The 27,737-nt window shown below is 51.6% G+C and overlaps 2 protein-coding genes across 4 annotated transcripts; both read left to right on the top strand.

Annotated features, from left to right (window-relative positions):
• The first annotated feature begins 77 nt into the window (after positions 1–77).
• CHMP7 (charged multivesicular body protein 7) lies at positions 78–17,130 on the top strand. Its single transcript, XM_054650546.2, has 10 exons — positions 78–453; positions 1,363–1,537; positions 4,338–4,523; positions 6,017–6,150; positions 6,498–6,546; positions 8,408–8,527; positions 9,590–9,688; positions 11,038–11,098; positions 12,649–12,810; positions 14,658–17,130. The coding sequence occupies exons 1-10, from the start codon at positions 164–166 to the stop codon at positions 14,720–14,722; spliced, it is 1,341 nt and encodes a 446-aa protein (XP_054506521.1). The 5' UTR covers positions 78–163; the 3' UTR covers positions 14,723–17,130.
• Positions 17,131–22,115: 4,985 nt separating this feature from the next.
• LOC129131687 (D(1) dopamine receptor-like) lies at positions 22,116–26,081 on the top strand. Of its 3 annotated transcripts, XM_077191755.1 has the most exons (3): positions 22,116–22,592; positions 23,045–23,157; positions 24,067–26,081. In XM_077191755.1, the coding sequence occupies exon 3, from the start codon at positions 24,183–24,185 to the stop codon at positions 25,470–25,472; it is 1,290 nt and encodes a 429-aa protein (XP_077047870.1). In that variant the 5' UTR covers positions 22,116–22,592; positions 23,045–23,157; positions 24,067–24,182; the 3' UTR covers positions 25,473–26,081. The 3 variants fall into 3 exon arrangements, with proteins under 3 accessions (XP_077047870.1, XP_077047869.1, XP_054506642.2); XM_077191754.1 differs by having other exon boundaries at positions 23,045–26,081; XM_054650667.2 differs by lacking the exon at positions 22,116–22,592 and having other exon boundaries at positions 22,606–23,157.
• Positions 26,082–27,737: the final 1,656 nt, after the last annotated feature.

Genomic DNA, 27,737 nt, shown 5'->3' with positions numbered 1-27,737 from the left:
GCCGTACCACAGCGGGGGCTGAGGGGGGGACGGCGCGGCCCACCCCAAGTGAGGCGGGGGGGGGCGCGGGGGTGGCACCGCGCATGCGCCGTGCGCGTCTCCCCTGAGGCGGGCGGGCGGCCGGGCCGGGCGGAGGCCGCGGCCGAGCCGGGGGCTCGCGTAGATGTGCAGCCCGGGGGAGGCCCCCCCTGGGCCGGCCCCGGCCGGGGACCTGCCCCCGGAGTGGGAGACGGATGACGAGCGCATGGCCTTCCTGTTCTCGGCCTTCAAGCAGAGCCGCGAGGTGAACAGCACCGAGTGGGACAGCAAGATGGCCTTCTGGGTCGGGCTGGTTCTGGCCCGCGGCCGGCGGAGGGGCGCGGTGAGGACGTGCCTGAGGGAGCTGCAGAACGGCTTCGAGCGGCGGGGCAGCGTCCCCTTGGGGCTCGGCACCGTCCTCAGGGAGCTGCTGAGGTAAAGGAGGTCGGGGAGGGTGTGGGGGGTGTCAGGGGATGCGGCTGGCGATGGATCCGTGCTGTGCCAGCCCGGAGGGACAATTCTGACCTGGCACGGGGTTCCCAGAGCAACTGTGGCTGCCCCGTGCCTGGAAGCGTCCAAGGCCGGGTTGGATGGGGCTTGGAGCAGCCTGAGACAGTGTCAGGTGTCCCCGGCATGGCAGGGGTGGCGCTGGGTGGGATTTAAGGTCCTTCCAACCCAAAGCAGTCTGAGATTCTGTGAATTGCGGCTCATGGTGTTTGTGCCAGGAATTTGGGAGGCCGAGATGGACAGGGAGGCAGAGCTCAGCCAGGGCCTCGCAGGAGGTGTGGGAGGGCAGGAATATTCCCACAGGAATATCGCTGCTAAACAGGGAGATAATCCCTGGAATGTTGTGGTGTCGCAGATGCTGAGGGCACTGGGGATGTGCTGAGCTGTGTTTGCAACCAGAGGTTTTGTGCTGTGAAATTGGAGCCCGGGACTGGTACCTCGAAGAGGCTCAAAACAGCAGGAGCTCTGTTGGTGACCTGAAAATTAAAACCAGTAGATTTGAGAAGCTGTTGCTGCAGTTTAATATAAAAACGGAGCTCTCCTGAAATGGCTGATTACCCTAAAACTGACCCTCCTTCATCCCCTCCTTTGATGCCTCATCAGTTTTGGGTAGAAAACTGGGAGAAACTTGCAAAATGGGAAAAAAGAATAAAAAAAAGGCACTTGGGATCCAGAGGAAGCAGGGGAGGAGTGGAAACCTCTGTGTGCTTCCAGCAATGGAATCTCAAACCTGAGCTGGATTTGGTGATAGAAAATGCCTCTGGAGTGGAGGATGTGCAGGATCTCCAGGGCTTAGACTGACTCTGTTCAGTTCCACCTGAATTCTCTTTTCCCTAGACGTGGGAAGCTCCAGAGGGAGTCAGACTTCATGGCCAGTGTAGACAGCAGCTGGATCTCATGGGGTGTGGGAGTTTTCATCCTGAAGCCCCTCAAGTGGACCCTGTCCAGCGTGCTGGGGGACAGCAAAATCCCTGAGGAAGAGGAGGTTCTGATCTACGTGGAGCTGCTGCAGGTGAGTGTTGTGGAGAGCTTTTCCTGGGCATCTCCAGGAAAACCAGGAGTCATTTCAGGTGCTGGAAGGAGGGCTCAGGGCTGAGCAGATCTTCCTTGGTGCTGCTGAGGTGTTCAAAAGCCTGGAGAGAGATGTGTGGAGTGACTTGGGGATGGGAAGGGAATTGGATGTTCCTTGAAAATGATGGAGCTGCTCCAAGGGCTGGAGCCAGGCTGGCAGAGCTGGAGGTGCTCATGTGGAGAAGAGAAACTCCAGGGAGAGCTCAGAGCCCCTGGCAGGGCCTGAAGGGGCTCCAGGAGAGCTGCAGAGGGATTTGGACAAGGGATGGAGGGACAGGACACAGGGAGTGGCTCCCACTGCCAGAGGGCAGGGATGGAGGGGATACTGGATAGGAATTGTTCCCTGGGAGTCTGGGATGGAATTCCCAGGGAGCTGGGGCTGCCCTGGATCCCTGGAGGTGCCCAAGGCCAGGCTGGGGTCTCTGGGACAGGGGGAGGTGTCCCTGCCATGGCAGGGGTGGCACTGGGTGGGATTTCAGGTCCTTCCATCCCAAACATTCCATGGTTCTGACAATGATTCCTCACTGACTCCAGGAAAAGGGAAGGACACAATTCCTTGCAATTCCACAATTGCAGGGAGGTGAGAACTGTGCTGGCAGCCAGCTGGGAATCCCAGGCTGGAGCTCATTCCTGTGCAGGACATGAGGAACCCTGAGCCTGAGCTCCATGTGCTCCAGGGGTGAGCAGGGCATGGGACAGTCCCAGCCTGGCCATCCAGTGTCCCCCCAGCCCAGATTCCCTTTTTTCCCATTATTCCAGCTGCTTTCCCACGGGATGGGACCCTGGCCCAGCCCCTGTTCTCTCTCTCTGTTACTCTGTGTCTGCTGAAGGAGCCCAGGCCTTGCTGTGGTTCTCTGGGTTACTGTGTCCAGCAGAAATGTGGGAAAGCTGTAAAAGCAGGAGTTTTGATTTGCTTCAAACCTGGATTTGAGGGATTTTCAGGAAGTGCAGGAGAAGCCTGTGTGGTTCCTGTGCTGCTCCACAGCTTTTCAGGGAATGTCCACAACAGAGTTTTGGTTTTTGTGGATGACTGTTTTGAGAGTTCCCTGTGGCTCATCCTGAAATTCACTCTGGAATAAAGCAGGAAGTGTCCAGGTTGGGAGGAAGGAGGTGTGGAGCATTTGGGAAGAGCAGGAATGCTGGGTGGGCTGCCAGCACCCCTGGGATGCCTTGGGGTGGCTGCCTAGAACAGAGGCTAAACTGAGTTAGAGAATCAAGTGGGCATTCATTAATAATAAGTTAATGAATAGAAATAATTAAAGAGAAATAATAACAAATTAATAAAGATTTATTAATAATAAACAGTAATGTTATATTAATAATAAATAATATTAATAATAAATAATATTAATAATAAATAATATTAAAGGCCTTAAAGTTAGCTACACCTTTGGCAGTCAGCAGCCTCCAGGATGCACAGGGGTCATGAGTTTTTCAGACAGGTATGAGTTTGGTTCATTTACATATCAGGGCTTAATTATCCAATTACAGCTCCAGCTAATGAAGTCATTTACCCCCAGTTTGCACCCCCCAATTCACTTTTGTTGATGCTTTTTGGGGCCTGAGGCAGCAGAGTGTCCCTGGATCTCAGGCCTGGAGGGATTGTTTGTGTGCCCAGAATGTGAAGCCAGGAACTGACACTCCCTGGAGTTCAGAGTGATGCACTGAGGCAGCACAGGATCTGGAAAACACCAGAGGTGGAATCCTAAGGCATCACTGTGATTTATTCAAAAATTGTGGATATTGATCTAGTACCAATATCCAACTGTGACAGACAAAAACTCTCTGACAGTTTAAAGTTAGAAAGTGTTTGTTTATTGTGGGATAACTCCCAAATACACACTGTGATTTACAGGTGATCACAGAGTCCTTTTATCTGTACAGGTACTGAATACCCAAAATCCAAATGCACATTCATAACTTTGGTACATCCCATCCCAGTACCAATATCCAAAAACTCTCTGACAGTTTAAAGTTAGAAAGTGTTTGTTTATTGTGGGATAACTCCCAAATACACACCATCTACAGGTGATTACAGAGTCCTTTTATCTGTACAAGTATTGAATACCCAAAATACAAAATTCATAACTTTGGTACATCCCATTCCCTGCTTCCTATTAGTTCCAAAGTTATTAAGCATGAGTGGTTTGTCCCTTGAAATGGGGTGGTCCCTTTCATGGGGAGGGGTCCCAAAATGAGGAAGTAACTGAAGTCTTCCTCATTCTGACCTTTCTACCTTTTCAATGCAAAGATGACAAATGAACCCTTGGTAGAACTCCCATTCCCCATCTTCAATTGGTTTCAGAACAGAGGAGGCCACAATTGTCTTATGCTCCTAAAACCAATTGTCTTATGCTCCTAAAAACAATTGTCTTATGCTCCTAAAAACAATTGTCTTGTGCTCCTAAAAACAATTGTCTTTTGCTCCTAAAAACAATTGTCTTTTGCTCCTAAAACCAATTGTCTTGTGCTCCTAAAACCAATTGTCTTATGCTCCTAAAAACAATTGTTTTATGTTCCTAAAAGCCATTTATCAGTTCCTATATTCTTCATTATAAACCCAGCTAACCCAACATTGCGTTGACAAGCAATCAATTATTAGTTAACCACTAACTCTTAATTAAAACAAATGGGTAGGCCTTGATGAAGTGAACTCCACTAAAGCTCATCTCTAACCGTGATCTTAGCTCCTCTGAAATCTGTAAATGCCCTGAAGTGTCTGTGTGGCCGGATCCTTGCAGGAGAAGGCAGAGGAGGTTTATCGGCTGTACCAGAGCTCGGCGCTCTCCTCCCACCCCGTGGTGGCGCTCTCCGAGCTGCGCTCGCTGTGCGCCGGCCTGTGCCCCGACGAGAGGACCTTCTACCTGCTGCTGCTGCAGCTGCAGAAGGAGAAGAGGGTCACCATCCTGGAGCAGAACGGAGAGAAGGTACAGGGTCCAGGTGACTGCTTTTGGGTGGTGTCATCTCTGTCTTGCCTTCCACCTGCCTGGAGAGCCATGGATTGGAGGCGTTCTGCTGGCTGAGATGGCTGTGCTCTCTCTGGAAAGGTGAATTCCACGTGCTTCAAGGTGGTTGTAGGGGACAAGAAATCCTAATTGTGGCACGGCAGGTGGTGGTGTGAGACACCCAGGACGAGGTGAGAGATGAGAATTTGACTCCATGTCCTCAGAAGGCTGATACATGAAATGATATGAAATGATATAAAATTATATTACATCATATGAAATTATATGATATGATATGATATAATATTATATTATAATATGAAATTATATAATATAATAGGAAATTGTTTTATAAGAAATGATATGAAATGATATATTATATTATATTATATTATATTATATTATACTATATTATATTATACTATATTATATTATATTATTTCATATTATATTATATTATTTCATATTATATGATATATTATATGATAATATAATATATGATATAATATAATATAAGTAATGTAATATAATATTATATAGTATAATATAATATAATATCATATCATATATTATAATATCATATAATATAATATCATATCATATGAAGTTGTATTATAAGAAATTATATGAAATTATATGATATTGTATTATATCGTATCATATGAAATGATTTATATTATATTGCATTATATTGCATTACATTGCATTATATTATATTATTTATATTATATTATATTATAAGAAATTATATAATTAAACTATACTAAAGACAGAGAAAGGATACCTCAGAAGGCTAGAAAAGAATGATCATGAAAGTTCATGGCTGACTCCTTAGAGTCCGACACAGCTGATGGGGATTGGTCATTAATTAAAAACAATTCACATGTTTGGATAAACAACCTCCAGACCAATTCCAGAGGAGGAAAACACGGAGGAGCTGAGGCTTCTCATCTTCCCAGGAGAAGAAATCCTGGCAAAGGGATTTTTCAGAAAATATCGCAGTGACAGTGGGTTCTTTAAACACTTCTAATAATTCAGATTTAATTGAGGAGTTAGAAACATGGCAGACCCTGCAGGTTGACTATTCCCAGCCACACAAACTCCACACCTCTCGAATCACTGTGGAATTCCAGTTTCTGAAAAGCTTTTTATGTTTGTCACTTCCCACAGAGGCACTCAGCTCTGAGGTTCCACTTGCCCTGTAGTGTTCTGAAGTCCTGGGAGTCTGACATTCCCATCCACTTCCACAATCCAGGGACAGCTTGAAATCTTCCAGGTGTTCCCTTAGGGCTTTTTGTTCCCACCCTGCTGATCCTGATCCTGGTTTAATATTAAATCCTCTGGTGACTGGGACATTCTCATGACACCAAAGCTAAACTGGGAGTGTAAAAACTTCTCTTCCTTCCTTCCAAGTGAAATTATTCCTAATTGGGATTTCTGGGGAGTGACTCCAGGCTGTGCTGCTCTGGTTCCAGATTGTGAAGTTTGCCCGAGGCCTCCACGCCAAGGTGTCCCCAATGAACGATGTGGACATTGGAGTTTATCAGCTGATGCAGAGTGAGCAGCTGCTGTCACAGAAGGTGGAGTCCCTTTCCCAGGAAGCAGAGAAGTAATTTGGGGAAGGGTGGTGGGAACAACATCTGTGGGATGGAGAACTCTGGGACACAATTAGAAGCTGCTTTCTCCTGTTCTTTCCTGTTCATAAACAAAATGGTCACAGCCGTGTGCTGGGGCAGCTTTCCCAGCCTTTGTTCCCTGTTCCCTGTGAAAACAAGGTGCAGGGAGTGTTTGCAAGGATTTGGAATGCAGTCAGGGACTTGTGGGAATCAGCAGTGGTTTGAGGGTGGTTGTATCCAAAATGCACCTTGTGGTCCCCTCAGAGAGAGGGGGAGGGTGGTTGTGGGTTGTGAAAAAAGGAAGAAATTTCCTTTCCTTTCTCCTTTTTCCATCTTGCAGGTGTAAAGAGGATGCCAGGAGTGCTTGCAGAGCTGGGAAGAAGCAGCTGGTGAGTGGAATTGCCAGGGAATTGTCCTGGAGCTGCCCCAGAACTGCAGATCATGCCCAGGGTTAAACCTGGGGGCTTCATCCCAGGGCTGTTGGGAGTTATTGTAGCCAAGGGTTAATACACAGACCATTGTTTTTATTTGTCCTTACTTTCTACATCTCATGTAACTTTTCTGCTGACAAATCTCTACTGCTTAGCTCCAATCACAGTTCTGCTGTCTGAGGCCTGCCCTTTGCAACTTCCCCAAAACCCTCTGATTCTAAGGATCCCCACACCATGGTGCCAGCAGGAATTATTGGACTCACCAAAGTGGGAATAAGCCCAGGGGAGGGGAAAGTACCCAGATTTGTGTGTGAGGCTGAGCTGAGGGCTCTGTGTGTGAGCTGAGCTCTCTCTGTGTTTGTATGATCTGAGCTCTGTGTGTGTGTGTATGAAGCTGAGGGCTCTGTGTGTGAGCTGAGCTCTGTCTGTGTTTGTGTGATCTGAGCTCTGTGTGTGTGTGTGTGAAGCTGAGGGCTCTGTGTGTGAGCTGAGCTCTCTCTGTGTCTGTGTGATCTGAGCTCTCTGTGTTTGTATGATCTGAGCTCTGTGTGTGTGTGTGTGAAGCTGAGGGCTTGCATGTGAGCTTAGGTATCTGTGTGTGTGTGTGGGTTTGTGAAGCTGAGCTGAGGTGTCTCTCTGTGAGCTGAGCTCTCTGTGTGTGTGAGCTGAGCTCTCTATCTGTGTGAAGCTGAGCTCTCTCTGTGTGTGTGAGCTGAGCTCTCTCTATCTGTGTTTGTGAAGCTGAGGTCTCTGTGTGTGAGCTGAGCTCTGTGTGTGTGTGAGCTGAGCTCTGTGTGTAAAGCTGAGCTCTGTGTGTGTGTGAGCTGAGCTCTGTGTGTGTGTGAGCTGAGCTCTGTGTGTAAAGCTGAGCTGTCTGTGAGCTGAGCTCTCTGTGTGTGTGTTTGGGAAGCTGAGGTATCTGTGTGTGAGTTGAGGTATCTCTGTGTGTTTGTGAGCTGAGCTCTGTGTGTGTGTGTGTGTGTGTGAGCTGAGCTCACTCTGTGTGTGTTTGGGAAGCTGAGCTCTGTGTGTGTGCGTGTGTGATCTGAGCTCTGTGCGTGTGTGTGTGTGTGAGCTGGGCTCTCTGTGATCTGAGCTCTCTCTGTGAGCTGATCTCTCTCTGTGTGATCTGATCTGTGTGTGTGTGTGTGATCTGAGCTCTCTCTGTGTGATCTGAGCTCTCTCTGTGTGATCTGATCTCTCTCTCTGTGTGATCTGAGCTCTCTCTGTGTGATCTGAGCTCTCTCTGTGTGATCTGAGCTCTCTCTGTGTGATCTGATCTCTCTCTGTGATCTGAGCTCTGTGTGTGTGTGATCTGAGCTCTCTCTCTCTGTGATCTGATCTCTCTCTGTGTGATCTGAGCTCTCTCTGTGTGATCTGAGCTCTCTCTGTGTGATCTGAGCTCTCTCTGTGTGCTCTGAGCTCTCTCTCTCTGTGATCTGAGCTCTCTCTCTCTGTGATCTGAGCTCTCTCTGTGTGATCTGAGCTCTCTCTCTGTGTGATCTGAGTTCTCTCTCTGTGTGATCTGAGCTCTCTCTGTGTGATCTGAGCTCTCTCTCTGTGTGCTCTGAGCTCTCTCTCTCTGTGTACTCTGAGCTCTCTCTGTGTGATCTGAGCTCTCTCTCTCTCTGTGCTCTGAGCTCTCTCTCTCTCTGTGCTCTGAGCTCTCTCTCTGTGTGATCTGAGCTCTCTCTCTCTGTGTGATCTGATCTCTCTCTGTGCTCTGAGCTCTCTCTCTCTGTGCTCTGATCTCTCTCTCTGTGTGATCTGATCTCTCTCTGTGTGCTCTGATCTCTCTGTGTGTTTGTGTCCCTGGCAGGCCCTGCGGTGCCTCAAGGCCAAGCGGAGGACAGAGCGGCGCATTGAGGAGCTGCACTCCAAGCTGGACGCGGTGCAGGGAATCCTGGATCGGATCTACGCCTCCCAGACCGACCAGATGGTACCGAGGGCTCCTCCCCTGGGCTCCTCCCCTGCTCCTCCCCTGCTCCTTCCCCTCATCCCTTCCCCTCAGGGCTGGCATTTCCCCTGGCCATGTCCCTCTGCATAAAGCTCCTCCATGTCCTGGTGTTTCTCCAAGGATGCTGCTTGGGAAGCAGCTCTGGAGAGGAGCTCCCACTGTTTCCATCAGCACTGTGCATCTTCATCTCTTTAATTTCCAGGTATTAAATACCATCCAGGCTGGAGTTCATCAGCATTGTGCATCTTCATCTCTTTTATTTTTAATTTCCAGGTGTTTAATGCCAACCAGTCTGGAGTTCATGATCACTGTGCATCTTCATCTCTTTTATTTTTAATTTCCAGGTATTTAATGCCAACCAGCCTGGATTTCATCACCATTGTGCATCTTCATCTCTTTAATTTCCAGGTATTTCATACCAACCAGGCTGGAGTTCATCAGCATTGTGCATCTTCATCTCTTTATTTTTAATTTCAAAGTATTTAATACCAACCAGCCTGGATTTCATCAGCACTGTGCATCTTCATCTGTTTTATTTTGAATTCCCAGGTATTTAGTGCCTACCAGCCTGGATTTCATCAGCACTGTGCATCTTCATCTGTTTTATTTTGAATTTCCAGGTATTTAATGCCAAGCAGGCTGGAGTTCATCAGCACTGTGGATCTTTCTGTATTTTATTTCTTATTTCCAGGTATTTAGTGCCTACCAGCCTGGAGTTCATCAGCATTGTGCATCTTCATCTCTTTTATTTTGAATTTCCAGGTATTTAATACCTACCAGGCTGAAGTTCATCAGCATTGTGCATCTTCATCTCTTTTATTTTTAATTTCAAGGCATTTAATGCCAACCAGTCTGGAGTTCATGATCACTGTGCATCTTCATCTCTTATTTTTAATTTCAAGGCATTTAATGCCTACCAGCCTGGATTTCATCAGCACTGTGCATCTTCATCTGTTTTATTTTGAATTTCCAGGTATTTAATACCTACCAGGCTGGAGTTCATGATCACTGTGCATCTTCATCTCTTTTATTTTGAATTTCCAGGTGTTTAATGCCTACCAGGCTGGAGTGGGAGCTCTGAAGCTTTCCATGAAGGATGTGACTGTGGAGAGGGCAGAGAACCTGGTGGATCAGATCCAAGAGGTACTGGAACAGCCAGGGGGGTGTGGATATTCCCAAGAAACCTGCCCAGATATTAATTAATTATTAATTCTTTGCTTGCTTTTAATTATTTAGTTTTTTCCCTTTATGGCACTAAAGCAAACTGAATTAATTTTGAGCTAAAACATCAGCAAGAAAATTTCTGTCTTCTGGTTTTGCTGCAATGTATTTTAATTTACTTGAAATTTGCATTTCCTGGGGTTTTTTTAATCAGCAAAATTGGGGAAGCACCCAGCTTTAGGTGTATTAAAAATACAAATGAAACCTTTGGAAGCTGGAATGCAACTGTGTGCATGAAACAGCCTGACATTTAAATTAAATTAAATTTATTTTATTTTATTGTATTTTATTGTATTGTATTTTATTTTATTGTATTGTATTGTATTTTATTTTATTGTATTTTATTTTATTTTATGATTATTTTATTTTATTTTATGTTATTTTTAATTTATTTTATGTTAATTTTATTTTATTTTATGTTATTTTTATTTTATTTTATGTTATTTTTATTTTATGTTAATTTTATTTTATTTTATGTTAATTTTATTTTATTTTATGTTAATTTTATTTTAATTTAATTTTATTTTAATTTTATTATTTTGTTTTGTTTTTGTTCTATTTTATTCATTTTTCAGTTATTTATTCTATTTTTATTCTAGTTTTATTTTATTTTATGTTTATTTCATTTCATTTTCTTCTATTTTATTTCTATTCTATTTTATTTCATTTTATTCTATTTTATTTCATTTCATTTTAATGTTTATAGGCTGGATTTGATGATCTCAAAGGTCTTTTCCAACCTTCTGCAGTTAATTCTGGAATCTCCTGCATTTCAGTGAGGGAAAGGAGTGAATTCTGCAGGAGCTGAAGTGAGCAGAGCAGTCTGGCAGTCAGAGCTGGTGTGAAACCAGCCAAGGATTCATTTTTTAGCACCATCAGCTCAAACTGAGCCTGCAGCTGGAGCTGAGGGGCTGCAAAATGCCCTGGTTGGGACCTGTTGGTTTTCAGCTTCCTGCTTCTGGAGCCCAAGCTGCAATTGCAGCTCAGGATTGCTGTGGAAAAGCTCCAATCTGAGCAATATTTCTACTCCCACTGTGAAATTCTGGTTGGGGGTTTGACCCTCAAATGTGCCATCCTTGGTGTTGTTATTTATTATTCTGAAATAATCTTCATGTTCCTTGTGAAAAGCAAGGTGGAGATTTGGCACTAATTCCTGCTGCCTTCAGGCCAACTTCTGGTTTTGTTTGTTATTTCTGCTTTTGACAAAGCAGCTGCAGGAGGGCACAGAATTAATTTCTGATCTGTATCTCATTGTGTTTATTTTACCTCAGCTTTGTGACACTCAAGATGAAGTGGCCCAGACCCTGGCTGGAGTGGGGATCAATGGGCTGGGTATGTCCTGGGCTTTGCATCCTTGGCTTCTCCTTTGCCTCACTCCCTGCCACCCCTGCTCTCTCTTTTCCTTACTCCTTCCTTTTTCTTACTCCCTCCTTTCCCTGCTCCTTCCTTTCCCTGCTCCTTCCTTTCCCTGCTCTCTGCTTTCCTTACTCCTTCCTTTCCCTGCTCCTTCCCATCCCTGCTCCTTCCCATCCCTGCTCCTTCCCATCCCTGCTCCTTCCTTTCCCTGCTCCTTCCTTTCCCTGCTCCTTCCTTTCCCTGCTCCTTCCTTTCCCTGCTCCTTCCCATCCCTGCTCCTTCCCATCCCTGCTCCTTCCTTTCCTGCTCCTTCCTTTCCCTGCTCTCTGCTTTCCCTGCTCTCTGCTTTCCCTGTTCCTTCCTTTCCCTGTTCCTTCCTTTCCCTGTTCCTTCCTTTCCCTGCTCCTTCCCATCCCTGCTCCTTCCCATCCCTGCTCCTTCCTTTTCCTGCTCTCTGCTTTCCCTGCTCCTTCCTTTCCCTGCTCCTTCCTTTCCCTGCTCCTTCCTTTCCCTGCTCCTTCCTTTCCCTGCTCCTTTCTTTCCCTGCTCCTTCCCATCCCTGCTCCTTCCTTTCCTGCTCCTTCCTTTTCCTGCTCTCTGCTTTCCCTGCTCCTTCCTTTCCTTGCTCCTTCCTTTCCCTGCTCCTCCCTTTCCCTACTCCTTCCTTTCCCTGCTCCTTCCTTTCCCTGTTCCTTCCTTTCCTTGCTCCTTCCTTTTCCTTACTCCTTCCTTTTCCTTACTCCTTCCTTTTCCTTACTTCTTCCTTTTCCTTACTCGTTCCTTTCCCTGCTCCTTCCTTTCCCTGCTCCTTCCTTTCCCTGCTCCCTCCTTTCCCTTCCTCCCATCCTTACTCTCTCCCATCCCTGCTCCCTCCCATCCCTGCTCCATCCCTTTCCCTTCCTCCCTCCTTTCCCTTCCTCCCTCCCATCCCTTTTCCCTCCTTTCCCTTTCTCCCTCCTTTCCCTTCCTCCCTCCTTTCCCTTCCTCCCTCCCATCCCTTTTCCCTCCTTTCCCTGCTCCATCCCTTCCTGCTCTCTCCTTTCCCTGCTCCCTCCCCACATTCAGCACCTTCCTGGGGGAATAAACTCTTCCTAAAATTCAAAGTTGGTTCCTTGAAGGGAATGGGAGCAGAGAGTTTTCCCCTCTGAGTTTATTCATCTCCAAATCCTCATGGTCCCCGTTTGGGGCTGGGTTTCAGTTCAGAGCTGGGTAATATTGGTTTAAATCTATTTTTAGGGCAGCTGCTGCTTTGTTTTGTTGAAGTGATGAGCTTTTTCCTCTGGCCTGCTTGCTGCTGCAGCTTGTTTGCCTCTGCTGAAGGGTGCCAGAGCTTCTTGGCCTCAGTGCCAAGGAAAAAATTCTCCCTGAGATCAGGACTGAATTTTCAGTCCTTTAAAAGAAGTACAGGAAATTCCTTGTGAGTAACAATGGATGGAAGGAATAACAGCTCTGCTTTGGATCTCAGTCTGTGCTGTGAGGGTGCCACTGAATTCTCCTTGGAGCTGAAACATTTTCTTTGCTCACAGAGATGGACTCTGAGGAGCTGGAGAAGGAGCTGGACAGTCTCCTGCAGGACTCCAGCAAGGATTCCCTGGAGCTGCCTCCCGTTCCCCAGAAGGTGCTGAGTGCCCCCATCTCTGATGCCGAGCTGGAAGCTGAGCTGGAGCAGCTCTCTGTGTCTGCTGGAGGTGGGAATGGCAGCAGGGCCTGGGAGGGGCTGCTCTGGGAGCTGGGACAGCCCTGAGCAGCACAGGGGCAGCAGAGTCCTGGCAGAGCTGGGAATTCTGCCTGGATCCTGGCTCAGCAGAGCTAAACCAGTCCTGGCAGAGCTGGGAATCCTGCCTGGATCCTGCTTGAGCAGAGCTAAACCAGTCCTGGCAGAGCTGGGAATCCTGGATGCTGCTTGAGCAGAGTTTAACCAGTGCTGGGAGAGCTGGGAATCCTGCCTGGATCCTGCTTGAGCAGAGTTTAACCAGTGCTGGGAGAGCTGGGAATTCTGCCTGGATCCAGGCTCAGCAGAGCTAAACCAGTCCTGGCAGAGCTGGGAATTCTGCCTGGATCCTGCTTGAGCAGAGTTTAACCCAGTGCTGGCAGAGCTGGGAATTCTGCCTGGATCCTGCTTGAGCAGAGTTTAACCAGTCCTGGCAGAGCTGGGAATTCTGGATCCTGCTTGAGCAGAGCTAAACCCAGTCCTGGCAGAGCTGGGAATCCTGGATGCTGCTTGAGCAGAGTTTAACCCAGTCCTGGCAGAGCTGGGAATTCTGGATCCTGGCTCAGCAGAGCTAAACCAGTCCTGGCAGAGCTGGGAATTCTGCATGGATCCTGCTTGAGCAGAGCTAAACCAGTCCTGGCAGAGCTGGGAATTCAGGATCCTGGCTCAGCAGAGCTAAACCAGTCCTGGCAGAGCTGGGAATCCTGCCTGGATCCTGCTTGAGCAGAGTTTAACCCAGTCCTGGCAGAGCTGGGAATTCTGCCTGGATCCTGCTTGAGCAGAGTTTAACCAGTGCTGGGAGAGCTGGGAATTCTGCCTGGATCCTGGCTCAGCAGAGCTAAACCAGTCCTGGCAGAGCTGGGAATCCTGGATCCTGCTTGAGCAGAGCTAAACCCAGTCCTGGCAGAGCTGGGAATCCTGGATGCTGCTTGAGCAGAGTTTAACCCAGTCCTGGCAGAGCTGGGAATTCTGCCTGGATCCTGGCTCAGCAGAGCTAAACCAGTGCTGGCAGAGCTGGGAATCCTGCCTGGATCCTGCTTGAGCAGAGTTTAACCAGTCCTGGCAGAGCTGGGAATCCTGCATGGATCCTGCTTGAGCAGAGCTAAACCCAGTGCTGGCAGAGCTGGGAATCCTGCCTGGATCCTGGCTCAGCAGAGCTAAACCCAGTCCTGGCAGAGCTGGGAATTCTGCCTGGATCCTTTGCCAGGGGTGGAGGGAAGGCTGAAGGCTCTGTGAGGGAGCTGTTCTTGCACTAATTGCTTTTTTACATTGTACAAAGCCAGGCAGTGTTGGAAGGGATAAACCAGAATTTTCTAAACAGGCTTTGTCCAGCACTCAGCATCGTCCCTGGAACACTCCTTATGTGGGACAGGCCCTGCTTAAGCTGGGCTTTATTTACTAATAAGGAAATAAATAATAAGAATGATAAATAAATCATATTTTATGATTTATTAATGATCTTTTTGGGTCCATTCTGACTGAGGATATCCTATGGTTTAGTAACAGTGAATGACCAGAGTTTATGGGCTTGAACTGAGCTTTCCCTACACCTGTCCTGGCCAGTTCAGTTTTCCTTTTGGGATCTGTTCATGAGCAATTCCACAGGATTGGCCATGTAGTTTTCCTTCTGTTTTGGCAGGTTATAACCCAAATTTCCAAGGCATTCCCTGAACATTTCCAGTCATGCCCTGTTCCACATGGAACATGTGCTTCCCAGGGGTGGAGCAGAGCAGGGAAGCACCTGGGCCCTGTGGAATTGTATTGGGTGCTCGTGGGTGTGTCTGATGAGTTCTGATCTCTTCTCTGTTGCAATTCCCTTCACAGATGTGGCACAAGAGGCTCCCTCTGCTTCTTCTGAACCCAAAACAGCTGTGGGACTGAATCTCTGAAGAGCCAACAGAATCCTGTTGCTGCAGTTTGGGAAGTGTCTCAATGTTCCTTAACTGATGACCAGAACTTCCAAGGAGAGGGGAGCAGCCCTGTCCTCCTGGATCTGTCTTTGCTCAGCAGCAGGAGCTCCTGCCATGACAATCCACTCTGGACCTGGCCCCACTGGTGTTTGTCATCTCTGTGCCAGCCTCTGCTCTCGATCTGACTCGGGAGCCACTGCCACATCCAGTCCTCCCTCCTGGGAGCACAGCTCCAGCCAAGATGAACTCTTCTGTGTCCATACCAGTGCTCAGTTTTGGGTTTGATTTTGATTTCTCTTCCTTTGCTGTGGCTGATGTTGAGAATCTGAGTAGCAGCAGCAGCAGCGTTGCAGTGGCTCAACATTTGGCTGTTTGTGTGGTTGTTTAGAACACTTGGCACATCAGTCCTGCCCTTGCAGCAGCTTAAACACCTGGTGCTTGTTGTGTCCCTCCCTCTGGATCCTGCACTGGCAGCCAGGCACTGGAACTGCTCAGTTTGAGGAGGTTTTGGTGCTGCTCAGAGAGGGCAGCAATGGCAAGCACAAGACAAAAGAATCCCTCTCCCTGTAATGACATTAAGGCCTTAAAAGGGAGACCTGCAAAAGATTCCCCTGGAGGAGTTTCAGGCTCTTGTGGCCAAGGCTGGGCGTTGCCATCCAGCCTCTTTTTGAAATTGGAGCTGGTGGCTATTTTTGTATCACCCCTGGGAGCAGAACTCCTTGGCAGCTGCAGGGTGCAGGCTCTGAGCTGCCAGGAGGGGTTTGGGGTGGGAAATAAAAGGATCCCTTGGGAGAGCACAGCTCCATGGAGCAGCCTTGGCTTTGCCTTCAGCCCTGGCCCTGCACTCCCCAGGATTGTGCGTCCCCAGAAAGCCCCTGACAGCCCCTGTGGGTGTTTTTGATGCACCAAACCCTGAGCACCAGAGCTGCAGCTGCTCCAGGGCTGCCTCTCCCCCTCCAGCCCAGCCCCTCATCTTTTGCAGGTCACTTTTTACCCCTGGCGTGCACACGGAAGCCTGGGAAGCCCAAATCCCTGAAAAACGGAGCCCCAGGAGGGGAATGTGCCCTTCCCTGGGATTGCTGAGCATGGCAGGGGAGTGCCTGGCTGCCTGTGGATGGATCACAGCCCTGTGCCCCTCCTCCTGACTGGGAATGTGTCCCACAGCACTGGGAACGGATTCCTGAACCAGTGGGAATAATGGATTCCTGAACCAGTGGGAATGGATTCCTGAACCAGTGGGAATGGATTCCTGAACCAGTGGGAATGGATTCCTGAACCAGTGGGAATAATGGATTCCTGAACCAGTGGGAATAATGGATTCCAGAACCAGTGGGAATGGATCCCTGCAACACTGGGAATTTATTCCTGCACCACTGGGAATGAATTCCCACAGCACTGGGGATGTATCCCAGCAGCACTGGGAATGTATTCCCACAGCACTGGGAATTTATTCCCACAGCACTGGGAATTTATTCCCACAGCACTGGGAATTTATTCCTGCACCACTGGGAATGTGTCCCACAGCACTGGGAATTTATTCCCACAACATTGGAAATTTATTCCAGTACCACTGGGAATGTATTCCAACATCACTGGGAATGTGTTCCTGCACCTCTGGGAATGTATTTGTGCAGCACTGGGAATGTGTCCCACCACCAGTGGGAATGAATTCCCACAGCATTGGGAATGTGTTCCAGTACCACTGGGAATATGTTCCCACAGCACTGGGAATGTGTTCCCACAGCACTGGGAATTTATTCCAGCATTACTGGGAATGTGTTCCAGCATCACTGGGAATGAATTCCCACAGCACTGGGAATGAATTCCCACAGCACTGGGAACGTGTCCCACCACCACTGGGAATGTGTTCCAGTACCACTGGGAATGTGTTCCCACAGCACTGGGAATGTGTTCCAGCATTACTGGGAATTTATTCCAGTACCACTGGGAATTTATTCCAGCATCACTGGGAATTTATTCCAGCATTACTGGGAATGTGTTCCAGCATCACTGGGAATTTATTCCAGCATCACTGGGAATGTGTTCCAGCATCACTGGGAATGTGTCCCAGCATCACTGGGAATGTCTCCCAGCCCTTCCCCGCTGCCTCTCCAAACCCCATTCATTCCTCAGTGGCAGTTTGGGATAATGGCAATGGGGGCTGGAGTTTCCCCTCCTGGTGCTCGTTCCGTGCCCGCTCAGTCCCAGCCAGGGCCAGGGCTGGCACTGGGGCTGTCCCCAGGGGCTGTGTCCCCTCTGTCACCGCTCACCAGTGCAGGCTCCTGCCAGGGGAGGGGGAGGCTGCAGCTCACACTCCCCATGGAATGATGTACAATGACTTGAAGCTCTGTATTCCTTTCTCTGGAAGTAAATGGGAGAAAAACCTCGGTGTTTTCTGCCTGTGTGTGACCAAAGGGGAGGGGAGGGACCTGGGAGCCTCCTGTGCTTTGTCCCTGTTCCAGCTGCTGTTCCAGCTGTGCTGGGATCCAGGCATGGTCCTGGGCTGCTTTGTCCAAACCCAAACTGAGCAACTGCTCCACCCCACTAACCTGGGTTTAAAAAGCTCATTATTAAATATTACCACGTTTAATAACTTGTCTCTTTTTCCTGAGCAGGCTCTGCTGCTCTTTGGGTGGCACTGCCTTCATTCCTGGTGTCATTGTGGACACAATTCCTGCTTTTCCTTACCTTTCCCCTTCTTTTTTATCACTGTGCATCTCAAACCTGCACTTGAAGGCTCAGTCACAGCCCTTTGCCTAAACCACTTTCCCCATAGAGAAAAGGAAATCAGTTCTACTGCACCCCTTGGTTTGGTACCAGACAATTCCTAAAGCTGATTTTGGGGCAGTTTTTCACCCAGCTTCTTGTTCTCATTGTCATTAAGCAGCCCAGACTGGGAGCCTGGCACTGCTTTCCCCTCTGCCTGAAGAAAATCGATATAAATTGAGTGGCCTGCTGTAGAAAAAACCAAATTTCCCCCTGAAACCACAATGCCTAAACCAGGAATCCCAGGCTGTTGGTGCTGTTTCCTCTGGCAGGTTTGGTCTGATCCCTGGAGAGCTCCCATGGATTTTTTACAGGGCTCAAGTCTCACCTACAACCTGGATTTTTGTTTTTAAAAGTCTGACTCATCCTCTTTTCTCCCCTGATCTCGCAACTTGTCCCTTCCTTGGAAATTCCTGTGGGAATAAACACTCCCCTGTAATCCTGGGATGCCTCAGCCGTGCTGGAAGTGACATTTAGGAGTTAAACCCAAGCAGCTGCTGCTTTATTTGGAGTGGCTGGTAATTTTCTGCCTTTGATGCAGAGTGGGGAATGTAATCAGGGTGCCTGAATGGAGAATTTTCAGGATATTTTGGTGAGACAGCAGGGAGAGGAAATCAAGGGCAGCCTCTTGCTGGGTGAGGAAATTAAATATAAAAACTTGGAGCTGAATTGCCACCAAACTGGAATCTTTTCATGCTGGAGAGCTGTTAAAATAGTGCTTAACTGGAGCCTGGAAAAAAATAGCTGCTGAACTGTTGCTGATAAATAATGCAGATCCTGGGGAGGAGATCTGACCTCTCCCAGGAGGAGCTGCTGGGTTTGGGTTGAGACAGCAGAACCTGCAGGGATTTCTGCAGCAGGTGTGGTGCAAAATGCCAGAAATTGGATAAATTGAATCCCATCCCATCCCATGGATCCCATCCCATCCCATGGATCCCATCCCATGGATCCCATCCCATCCCATCCCATGGATCTCATCCCATGGATCCCATCCCATCCCATCCCATCTCATGGATCTCATCCCATGGATCCCATCCCATCCCATGGATTCCATTCCATGGATCACATCCCATCCCATGGATCCCATCCCATGGATCCCATCCCATCTTAATGGGTCCCATGGATCCCATCCCATCTCATGGATCCCATCCCATCCCGTGAATCCCATCCCATCCCATGGATCCCATCCCATGGATCCCATCCCATCCCATGGATCCCATCCCATCTCATGGATCCCATCCCATGGGTCCCATCCCATCCCATGGATCCCATCCCATCTCATGGGTCCCATGGATCCCATCCCATCTCATGGATTCCATCCCATGGATCACATCCCATCTTGTGGGTTCCATGGATCACATCCCATCCCATGGATCCCATCTCATCCCATCCCATCCCATCCCGTGAATCCCATCCCATCCCATCCCATCCCATCTCATGGGTCCAATGGATCCCATCTCATCCCATCCCATGGATTCCATCCCATGGATCCCATCCCATCTTATGGGTCCCATGGATCACATCCCATCCCATGGATCCCATCCCATCTCATGGATTCCATCCCATGGATCACATCTCATCCCATCTCATGGATCCCATCCCATCCCATCCCATCCCATCCCATCCCATCCCATCCCCAGCTGAAGGGAAGATCCTTTCCTGATCCTTTCCTACAGCCTCAGGTTGTGCCAGGGGAGGTTTAGGTTGGAAATTGGGACAAAATCCTTCATGGAAAATGTCAGGCACGGGAAGGGTGGAATCACCATCCCTGGAGGGGTTCAAAAAGTGTGGATGTGGCACTTGGGGACACGGTGTGGGGTGGCCTTGGCAGTGCCGAGGCCACACTTGGACTTGATGGTCTGAAGGTCTTTGCCAACCTTAACTCCAAAATTTCACATTTGGGGCTCCCAAGGAGGAGGAGGAGCTGATTTGTGTCAGAGAAGGATTTCCTGGAAGCCTCCTGGCTTGGGATGTGCCACCACGAGCTGCCACTGCCACCCCGTGCTGTGATTTACAGAGGTGGCAGATCCAGTGCCACCCTGCTCTGTGTGACAGGTCCAGTGTCACCCTGCTCTGTGTGACAGATCCGGTGCCACCCTGCTCTGTGTGACAGATCCAGTGTCACCCTGCTCTGTGTGACAGGTCCAGTGCCACCCTGCTCAGTGTGACAGATCCAGTGCCACCCTGCTCTGTGTGACAGGTCCAGTGTCACCCTGCTCTGTGTGACAGATCCAGTGCCACCCTGCCCAGTGTGTGACAGGTCCAGTGTCACCCTGCTCTGTGTGACAGGTCCAGTGCCACCCTGCTCTGTGTGACAGGTCCAGTGTCACCCTGCTCTGTGTGACAGATCCAGTGCCACCCTGCTCTGTGTGACAGGTCCAGTGCCACCCTGCTCTGTGTGACAGATCCAGTGTCACCCTGCTCTGTGTGACAGGTCCAGTGTCACCCTGCTCTGTGTGACAGGTCCGGTGCCACCCTGCTCTGTGTGACACATCCAGTGCCACCCTGCCCAGTGTGTGACAGGTCCAGTGCCATCCTGCTCTGTGTGACAGATCCAGTGCCACCCTGCTCTGTGTGACAGGTCCAGTGCCATCTCTGCTGGGCTGTGACAGATCCAGTGCCACCCTGCCCTGTGTGACAGGTCCAGTGCCACCCTGCTCTGTGTGACAGATCCAGTGCCACCCTGCTCTGTGTGACAGATCCAGTGTCACCCTGCTCTGTGTGACAGGTCCAGTGCCACCCTGCTCTGTGTGACAGGTCCAGTGCCATCTCTGCTGGGCTGTGACAGACCAGAGCCACCCTGCCCTGTCACAGGGCACTGCCACCCCTGCTCACCCGGGCAGCAGTGACAGCAGTGACAGCAGTGACAGCAGTGACAGCAGTGACAGCGTCCCGGTGTTTGTTCCTGAGCTCCTGAAAGCCTTTGTGCCCAGAGCGGGGTTTAGGAGGAAAATGCCCCGTGGGGCACCGAGGGCAGAGCATCCCTGGGGGTGCCTGAGGGATCTGCCAGGGCTTTGGGGTATCCTGAGTGGGAAAGGACCCAGACACCCCAAATCCCTCCCTGGGAGCGGTGTCCAAACGCTCCTGGAGCTCCGGCAGCCCCGGGGCTGTGCCCGTTCCCTGGGGCTGTGCCGGGGTTTATTCCCCTCTCGAGGGAGAGCCCTGCCCTGCCCTGCCCTGCCCTGCCCTGCCCCAGTCCCTGCCCTGCCCTGCCCCAGTCCCTGCCCTGCTCTCCGGCCCTGCCCCGTCCCCTGCCCCCTGCCCTGCCCTGCCCTGCCTTGCCCCTGCTCCTGCCCTGCCCCAGCTCCTGCCCTGCCCCTGCTCCTGCCCTGCCCTGCCCTGCCCTGCCCTGCCCTGCCCCAGTCCCTGCCCTGCTCTCCGGCCCTGCCTCAGCTCCTGCCCCAGTCCCTGCCCTGCCCCAGTCCCTGCCCTGCCCCAGTCCCTGCCCTGCCCCAGCTCCTGCCCTGCCCTGCCCCTGCCCCAGCTCCTGCCCTGCCCTGCCCCAGTCTCTGCCCCAGTCCCTGCCCCGGTCCCTGCCCCTGCCCCTGCCCCAGCTCCTGCCCTGCTCCAGCTCCTGCCCTGCCCTGCCCCATCCCCTGTCCCTGCCCTGCCCCTGATCCTGCCCTGCCCCAGCCCTATCCTCTGCCCTGCCCTGCCCCAGCTCCTGCTCTTCCCCCGCTGGATCCCGAATTCCCGAGGGCCGGCGCTGCTCCGGGCGCGGCCGCTGGTGCCACCTACCCTCGCTCCCTGGCGCTGCAGCCGCCGCTAATTAAACCGAGGCTTAATTAAACCGAGCTGCGGCCGTGACACGGGCACAGCGAGCGCCCGGACATCCAGAGCGAGCTTAGGGAACATCGGCTCCTGCTGGGATGGACCGGGGCAGGTCCTGCTCTCCCCGGGCTCAGCTGAGCCGGCTCGGGGGGATGGACCCGGGTTTAGCAGAGCTGGGTTGATGGACCCGGGTTTAGCAGTCCCGGGGTGATGGATCCGGGTTTAGCAATGCCGGGGTGATGGACCCGGGTTTAGCAGGGCTGGGTTGATGGATCCAGGCTCAGCAATCCCGGGGTGATGGACCTGGGTTCAGCAGGGCTGGGGTGATGGACCCGGGTTTAGCAGGGCTGGGTTGATGGACCCGGGTTTAGTAGGGCTGGGTTGATGGACCCGGGTTTAGCAGGGCTGGGTTGATGGACCCGGGTTTAGTAGGGCTGGGTTGATGGACCCGGGCTCAGCCGAGCCGGCTCAGGGCGCTCTGGTGGCTCTTTCCCCCCGAGGTGACAGGGAAAGGCAGGGTCAGGGATGCTCCAGGACCACACTCTGGGCACAGAGTGAATTAATTACAGCTGAACTCTTTTTGTGCCCAGGATTTGCAAAGCTTGTCCTGCTTTTCCCCACCTCACTTTTGCAGAGAGGCTGTTCCCAGGAGAGCAGTGGTGGCAGAGATCTGTCACACACTGAGCAGGGTGGCACTGGATCTGTCACCTCCGTAAGTCACAGCTGCTCATGGTGGCACATCCCAAGCCAGGAGGCTTCCAGGAAATCCTTCTCTGAGACAAAATTTGCTATAAATTTTACAAAATTGTAAAAATTTTGATAAAATTATTTTGCTATAAATTTTACAAAATTGCTATAAATTTTAAATTAAGCAGCTCATGGTGGCACATCCCAAGCCAGGAGGCTTCTAGGAAATCCTTCTCTGAGACAAAAATCAGCTCCTCCTCTGTGGGAGCTCCAAAATATGAAATTCTGGAGTTAAGGTTGGCAAAGACCTTCAGACCATCAAGGCCACCCCCACACCGTGTCCCCAAGTGCCACCTCCACACCTGTCTGGAAAAGGATCTTGGCTTTCTGGTTAATTGTACCAGTTATCCCTGAGGTGAAAGCTGATGTGGAATGAGCTGGGAATTAAAGAAATTGTGATGAACTTGAAAGAGAAGCAACTTTACACCACTTTACTGAAAGTAAAATCCATTTATCAAGGATTAAAAAACTTATCCTCACCCTCACTGGTTCTGCAGGTAACCTGTGCTGAAAAAAGATCTGAGGCTGCTTTGTGTGGGACTTTCAAAAAGAAAAAACCTTCCAGGTTTGTACAGGATTTTAAGGGTTTTTTTGTGTTTTTTTTCTTTTTATTTTTCCCTGGAGAAGGGATTTTGCAGTGGACAGTAAATGCCAGTTTTGCACCAGCTCAGGGCAGGGAGGAGTGATTGGTTTGGGGTCATCTCGGAGCTGTGACTCAGCGCCTGGGCACGGAAATCAGGCATCTTTTATGCAGAAATCACAACAAATTTCTGTGCTCATTTGCATTGAGGACCCTCAAATCTGACTGGAATGATTATTTTCCCCCTTGAACCCTCTCATCAAATTCCCAGTGACTCACCCCGTGGATTCACATCTCTCCCAGCTCCCAGGGCAGAGCCAGATCCCACCTGAGCCAAAGCCAGAGGGATTTGGCTCCAGAGGGGAGAGCGGCCGGGGCTGTGAGCAGGGAGGGGCTGCAGGAGCAGAGGGAGCTCAGACCCCTCTTGCTCCTGGCAGTGAATCCCAGCCTGGCCACGGGAGGGATCTGGGAATTGTGCAGGAGCACCAGCAGGTGAAGAGGAGAGAGGAGAGGGAGGAAGATTTGCAGCAAAGCCTCCTCAGCCCTGGAGGTGAGTTCTGGCTCCTGGGAGCAGCAGAGGAAGGGAGCTGGGGTGGGAGGCAGGAGGGAAAACCCAAACTCCAAAAATCCAAAAATCCAAAAATCCTGTCAGCAGAGACCTGGAAAGGACCGAGAGCTTTCAGCACTTTTCCTGGGCTGGCAGCGGGACTGGATTGCAGCTGGGGCTTCAGAGATGCTGTGGGAGCAGGAAAAAAGGGAAAATGGGCTCTGGATGCTGATGGAGCCTTGAGCAGCTGAGAAACCTCGGCAGGGATAAATGGATGGCTTGGTTTGGAAAGCCAGGTGTCTGCTAAGGAAGGCAGGAGCATCCCTGAAATGGAAAATGTAAACCCCCTCCTTCCTCTGAATTGCTATAAATTTGAAATTAAGGGGCTCTCAGGCAAAAAATATGGGAGCAGGAATAACAGTTCTTTATTAGGGAAGAAAATAAAAAGATAAAATAAACAATGCAGTGAACTAAACCAACACTGCCAGAGTCAGAACCCAGCCTGACACCCTGTGGGTCAGGGTGTGGGCAGCAGAACCATTGGAATTGTGGCTCAGCCCTCCTGCAGTGCCAGGGCTGGTTCTGCTGGAGCAGGGATCCTGGAGAAGGGTGGAGTCTCTGCCTCTGAAGATCCAGGGGAAGGAGAGGCAGCTGCTGCTCCTCTGGGGAATCCAGTGCAGAAGCCGTGCTGGTGTTCCAGAATCTCCAGATTATATCCAGGTAGGAATGCTTGGCTGGTGTCCCAGAATCTCCAGATTATATCCAGGTAGGAATGCTTGGCTGGTGTTCCAGAATCTCCAGATTCTATCCAGGCAGGAATGCTTGGCTCCTCCCTCTGGGCTCACATCTCCCAATAGGATGCTGTAGTTCTTATCAGCCATGCAGGGACATTCAATGGCCTCTTATCAGCAGGTGTCTCCCTGGCTGTGGAAGAGATAAGGAGAACTGCCCCCTGAACAGGAGACAGCTGCCATGCAGATGGGGAACAGAACACCTCTTGCTTGACAATCCAGGACAACGGGGCAGCCATGGATGGGTTTTCCCCCTCGGCAGGAGGAGCTGGGCAGGACGGGCTCAGTGCCACCGGGTGGGCAGCTCAAAGCCACTCCCCGCTGTCCCTGCGGGTAGTGACAGCCGCCTGCCTGTCCCTCCTCATCCTCACCACGCTGCTGGGGAACGCCCTGGTGTGCCTGGCCGTGCTCAGGTTCCCACACCTGCGCTCCAAGGTCACCAACCTCTTCGTGGTCTCCTTGGCCGTGTCTGACCTGCTGGTGGCCGTGCTGGTGATGCCCTGGAGAGCTGCCAGCGACGTGCTGGGCTTCTGGCCCTTTGGGGCTTTCTGTGACCTGTGGGTGGCCTTTGACATCATGTGCTGCACGGCCTCCATCCTCCACCTGTGCCTCATCAGCGTCGAGCGCTACTGGGCCATCGCCGAGCCCTTCCGCCACCAGAGGAGGGTGACGCAGCGCCTGGCCTTCGTCACCATCGCAGGGGCTTGGCTGCTGTCCCTCCTCATCTCCTTCATCCCCGTGCAGCTGCAGTGGCACAAGGACCGGGAGCTGCTGGGGTTTAACGGCTCTGCGGAGGAGGGGGGCTGCGATCCCAGCCTCAGCAGGACCTACGCCATCTCCTCGTCCCTCATCAGCTTCTACATCCCCGTGGCCATCATGCTGGGCACCTACGGGCGCCTCTTCCACCTGGCCCGGCGCCAGCTCCGTGGCATCTCCTCCCTGGAGACACCGGCAGGACGGAGCGCCCGCCCTCGGGAAACCTCCCTGAAAAACTCCCTCAAGAAGGAGACCAAGGTGCTGCAGACCCTCTCCATCATCGTGGGTGTCTTCGTGTGCTGCTGGCTGCCCTTCTTCGTGCTCAACTGCCTGGTGCCCTTCTGTGACACTCATCTCCGTGTCCAGGGAACGTCACCATGCGTCAGCAGGGCCGTGCTCAGCACCTTCACCTGGCTGGGCTGGGCCAACTCTGCCCTCAACCCCATCATCTACGCCTTCAACGCCGAGTTCCGCGCGGCTTTCGCCTCCCTGCTGGGCTGGGGCTGCCTGTGCCGCGGCGGCGCCGTGGAGACGGTGACCTTCAGCAACGAGCTGGTGTCCTTCCACCCCGACACCTCCGGGCACAGGGCTCTGCAGAGCCTCAGCCCGCCCCAGCTGCTGCCCCACGCCGTGCTGCAGGGGGAGAACCCCGAGGTGGCCTTGGAGAGGGTTTCCCTGGGCTCCTCTCCCCCTCAGGTCCCCCTTCCTGAGTGTGGGACCCCTGTCTGCCTGGGGAGGGTTCCCCCTCTGGCCAGCAGCGCCTTCCATTGAGCCTGGGTGGGGAAAGAGGGGTGGGAAGGTGTCCAGCAGAGAGGGGAGCTGGGACATTCCTGTTCTCCGAGGAGCTGAGAGAGGAGCTGGCCAAACCCAGCTGGTCACTGGCCTGGTGGGACTGGGGCTGCCTTTGGCACAGACCCTCCTTGTTTACCTGGCTCAGAAGGTGGCTCCTTTTTCCCTGCACAGGTTTGCTCTGTAATCCCACCCCAGGAAGCGTCTTCCTCCTTTTCCTCCTCCTCTTTTCCCTTCTCCCATCCCAAAGTGGCCTTGGGGAGGGTTTCTCTGGGCTCCTCCCCGCCTCAGAATCCCTTCCTGAGTGTGGCTGGGGAGGATTCCCCTTCTCACCAGCAGCACCTTCCACTGAGGCTGGGTGGGAAATGACAAAGAGTGGTGGGAAGGTCTCCAGCAGAGAGGGGAGCTGGGACATCCCTGTGACGCCTGTTCTCTGAGGAGCTGGGGGTACTGAAGCTGTTCCACCAGCTTGGTGTGTCTGTGATGAGCAGGGTGAACCTTCAAAGGAAAGACAACAAAGAGGGTGAAGTGACCCATTTTGTGTCCTCTTATTACCTGTATTTAATTATTTCATTAAATTAATGTGTTTAATTCTTGTTATTTTCCTGCAGCAGCTCTGACCCAGTAGCAGAAGGGACAGGTGGTGACAGAGCCAACCCCAAACCTGCCAGGCTCTGGAAGGAATCCCAGTGTGTTACAGACATTCCTGTGGGCAGACTGGGAAATGGGAACAGCTCCAGACTGGTGGGACTGGGGCTGCCTTTGGCACAGACCCCCCCTGTTTACCTGGCTGCAGAATGCAGCTCCTTTTGCCCTTTTTCCTGCACAGGTTTCCTCTGTAATCCCACCAGGAAGTGTCTTCCTCCTTCTCCTTCTCCTCCTCCTCTTTTCCCTTCTCCCATCCCAAATTCCACATTTGGGTGGGTGAAATTATTCCAGTCTGGGGCTGATCCCAGAGCAGGGATTGGGGTGGGATTTGTGCCTGACCCTGCTCTGTAATCCCAGAAAAGCCAGGTCACTTTGGATGTGCAAGGGGTGACCTGGGGACAGCTTCTGGGCTTTTGGGGTGAGGAGCAGAGGGGCCTGAGAAAAGTGATATTTGCAAAAGAGGGAAAGAAGGAAAAGCATCAAATCCACGTGGAAATCAGCAGATAAAGGGGAAAAATTGGAGGTTCCTCCTTATCCAAACCAATCCAAACCCGCCACATTTGAATATGATGGGCTGGGAGAGTGTGGGAATTAACCCCATGCAGGTGATGTGGAATTGTGCTGCTTTCCCAGCTGGAATTGCAGGGACACAGGGAATGACTGCTGGCCTTCAAGTGATTTTTCAGGCAGAAAAAATCAGGAATTTTAGGAAGAATGGCTTTAACAGAGAAAGGGAGAAGTGAGCACAGGGGAGGATAACGGGATGGGGCTGCTGGGGGGTGATGTCTTGCCTGGCTTAATTTCCACACTGGAACCTGCTCCGGGATTGTTTCCCGAGAAAGCCGAGGCCGGGATTGTTTCTCGGGAATGCCGAGGCCGGGATCGCTCCCCGGGAAAGCCGAGGCCGGGATTGTTTCTCGGGAATGCCGAGGCCGGGATTGCTCCCCGGGAATGCTGAGGTCGGGATCGCTCCCCGGGAATGCCGAGGCTGGGATCGCTCCCCGGGAATGCTGAGGCCGGGATTGTTTTCCCGGAATGCCGAGGCCGGGATCGTTTCCCGGGAAAGCAGCTCCGGGCAGGCTGAAATCAGCCCCGGCTACCCCAACCTCAGGGGCGATTCTGGAGCGCTCGGAGCCGAACGGGGACAGGGGGGATGAACTCGGCCCGGGAGGGTTTGGGGACAGCAGAGCCAGGAGCGCTGCCGGGGATGGAGCCGGGACCGGGAGGAAGAACCGGGGATGAGGAGGAAGAAGAACCGGGAACGAGAGAGAGGAACCGGGGATGAGGAGGAAGAGCCGGACAGGCCGAGAGGAGCCCAGAGCCAGGGGGACGAGCTCGGATCGGTCGGGAGGAGCTGGGATGGAACGGGAGGAGCCGGGACAGAGTAGGAAGAGCCAGGACCGAGCGGGAGGAGCCAGAACCGGGCGGGAGGAGCCGGGACCGAGCGGGAGGAGCCGGGATGGAGCGGGAGGAGCCAGAACCGGGCGGGAGGAGCCAGAACTGGGCGGGAGGAGCCGGGATGGAGCGGGAGGAGCTGGGATGGAGCGGGAGGAGCCAGGACCGAGCAGGAGGAGCCGGGACCGAGCGGGAGGAGCCGGG

Source organism: Agelaius phoeniceus, chromosome 30, assembly GCF_051311805.1.
Source record: "Agelaius phoeniceus isolate bAgePho1 chromosome 30, bAgePho1.hap1, whole genome shotgun sequence".
In the NCBI taxonomy this organism is placed as follows: Eukaryota; Metazoa; Chordata; class Aves; order Passeriformes; family Icteridae; genus Agelaius; species Agelaius phoeniceus.
The sequence above is the reverse complement of the archived record's forward strand: the minus strand, read 5'-3'. Positions and strand labels throughout refer to the sequence as shown.

Coding starts and splice junctions, on each gene's coding strand:
- LOC129131687 (XM_077191755.1), top strand. CDS start 24,183: ATGGATGGGTTTTCCCCCTCGGCAGGAGGAGCTGGGCAGGACGGGCTC.
- CHMP7 (XM_054650546.2), top strand. CDS start 164: ATGTGCAGCCCGGGGGAGGCCCCCCCTGGGCCGGCCCCGGCCGGGGAC. Junction 454..1,362: donor GTCCTCAGGGAGCTGCTGAG/GTAAAGGAGGTC, acceptor TCTTTTCCCTAG/ACGTGGGAAGCTCCAGAGGG. Junction 6,547..8,407: donor GAGCTGGGAAGAAGCAGCTG/GTGAGTGGAATT, acceptor TGTCCCTGGCAG/GCCCTGCGGTGCCTCAAGGC.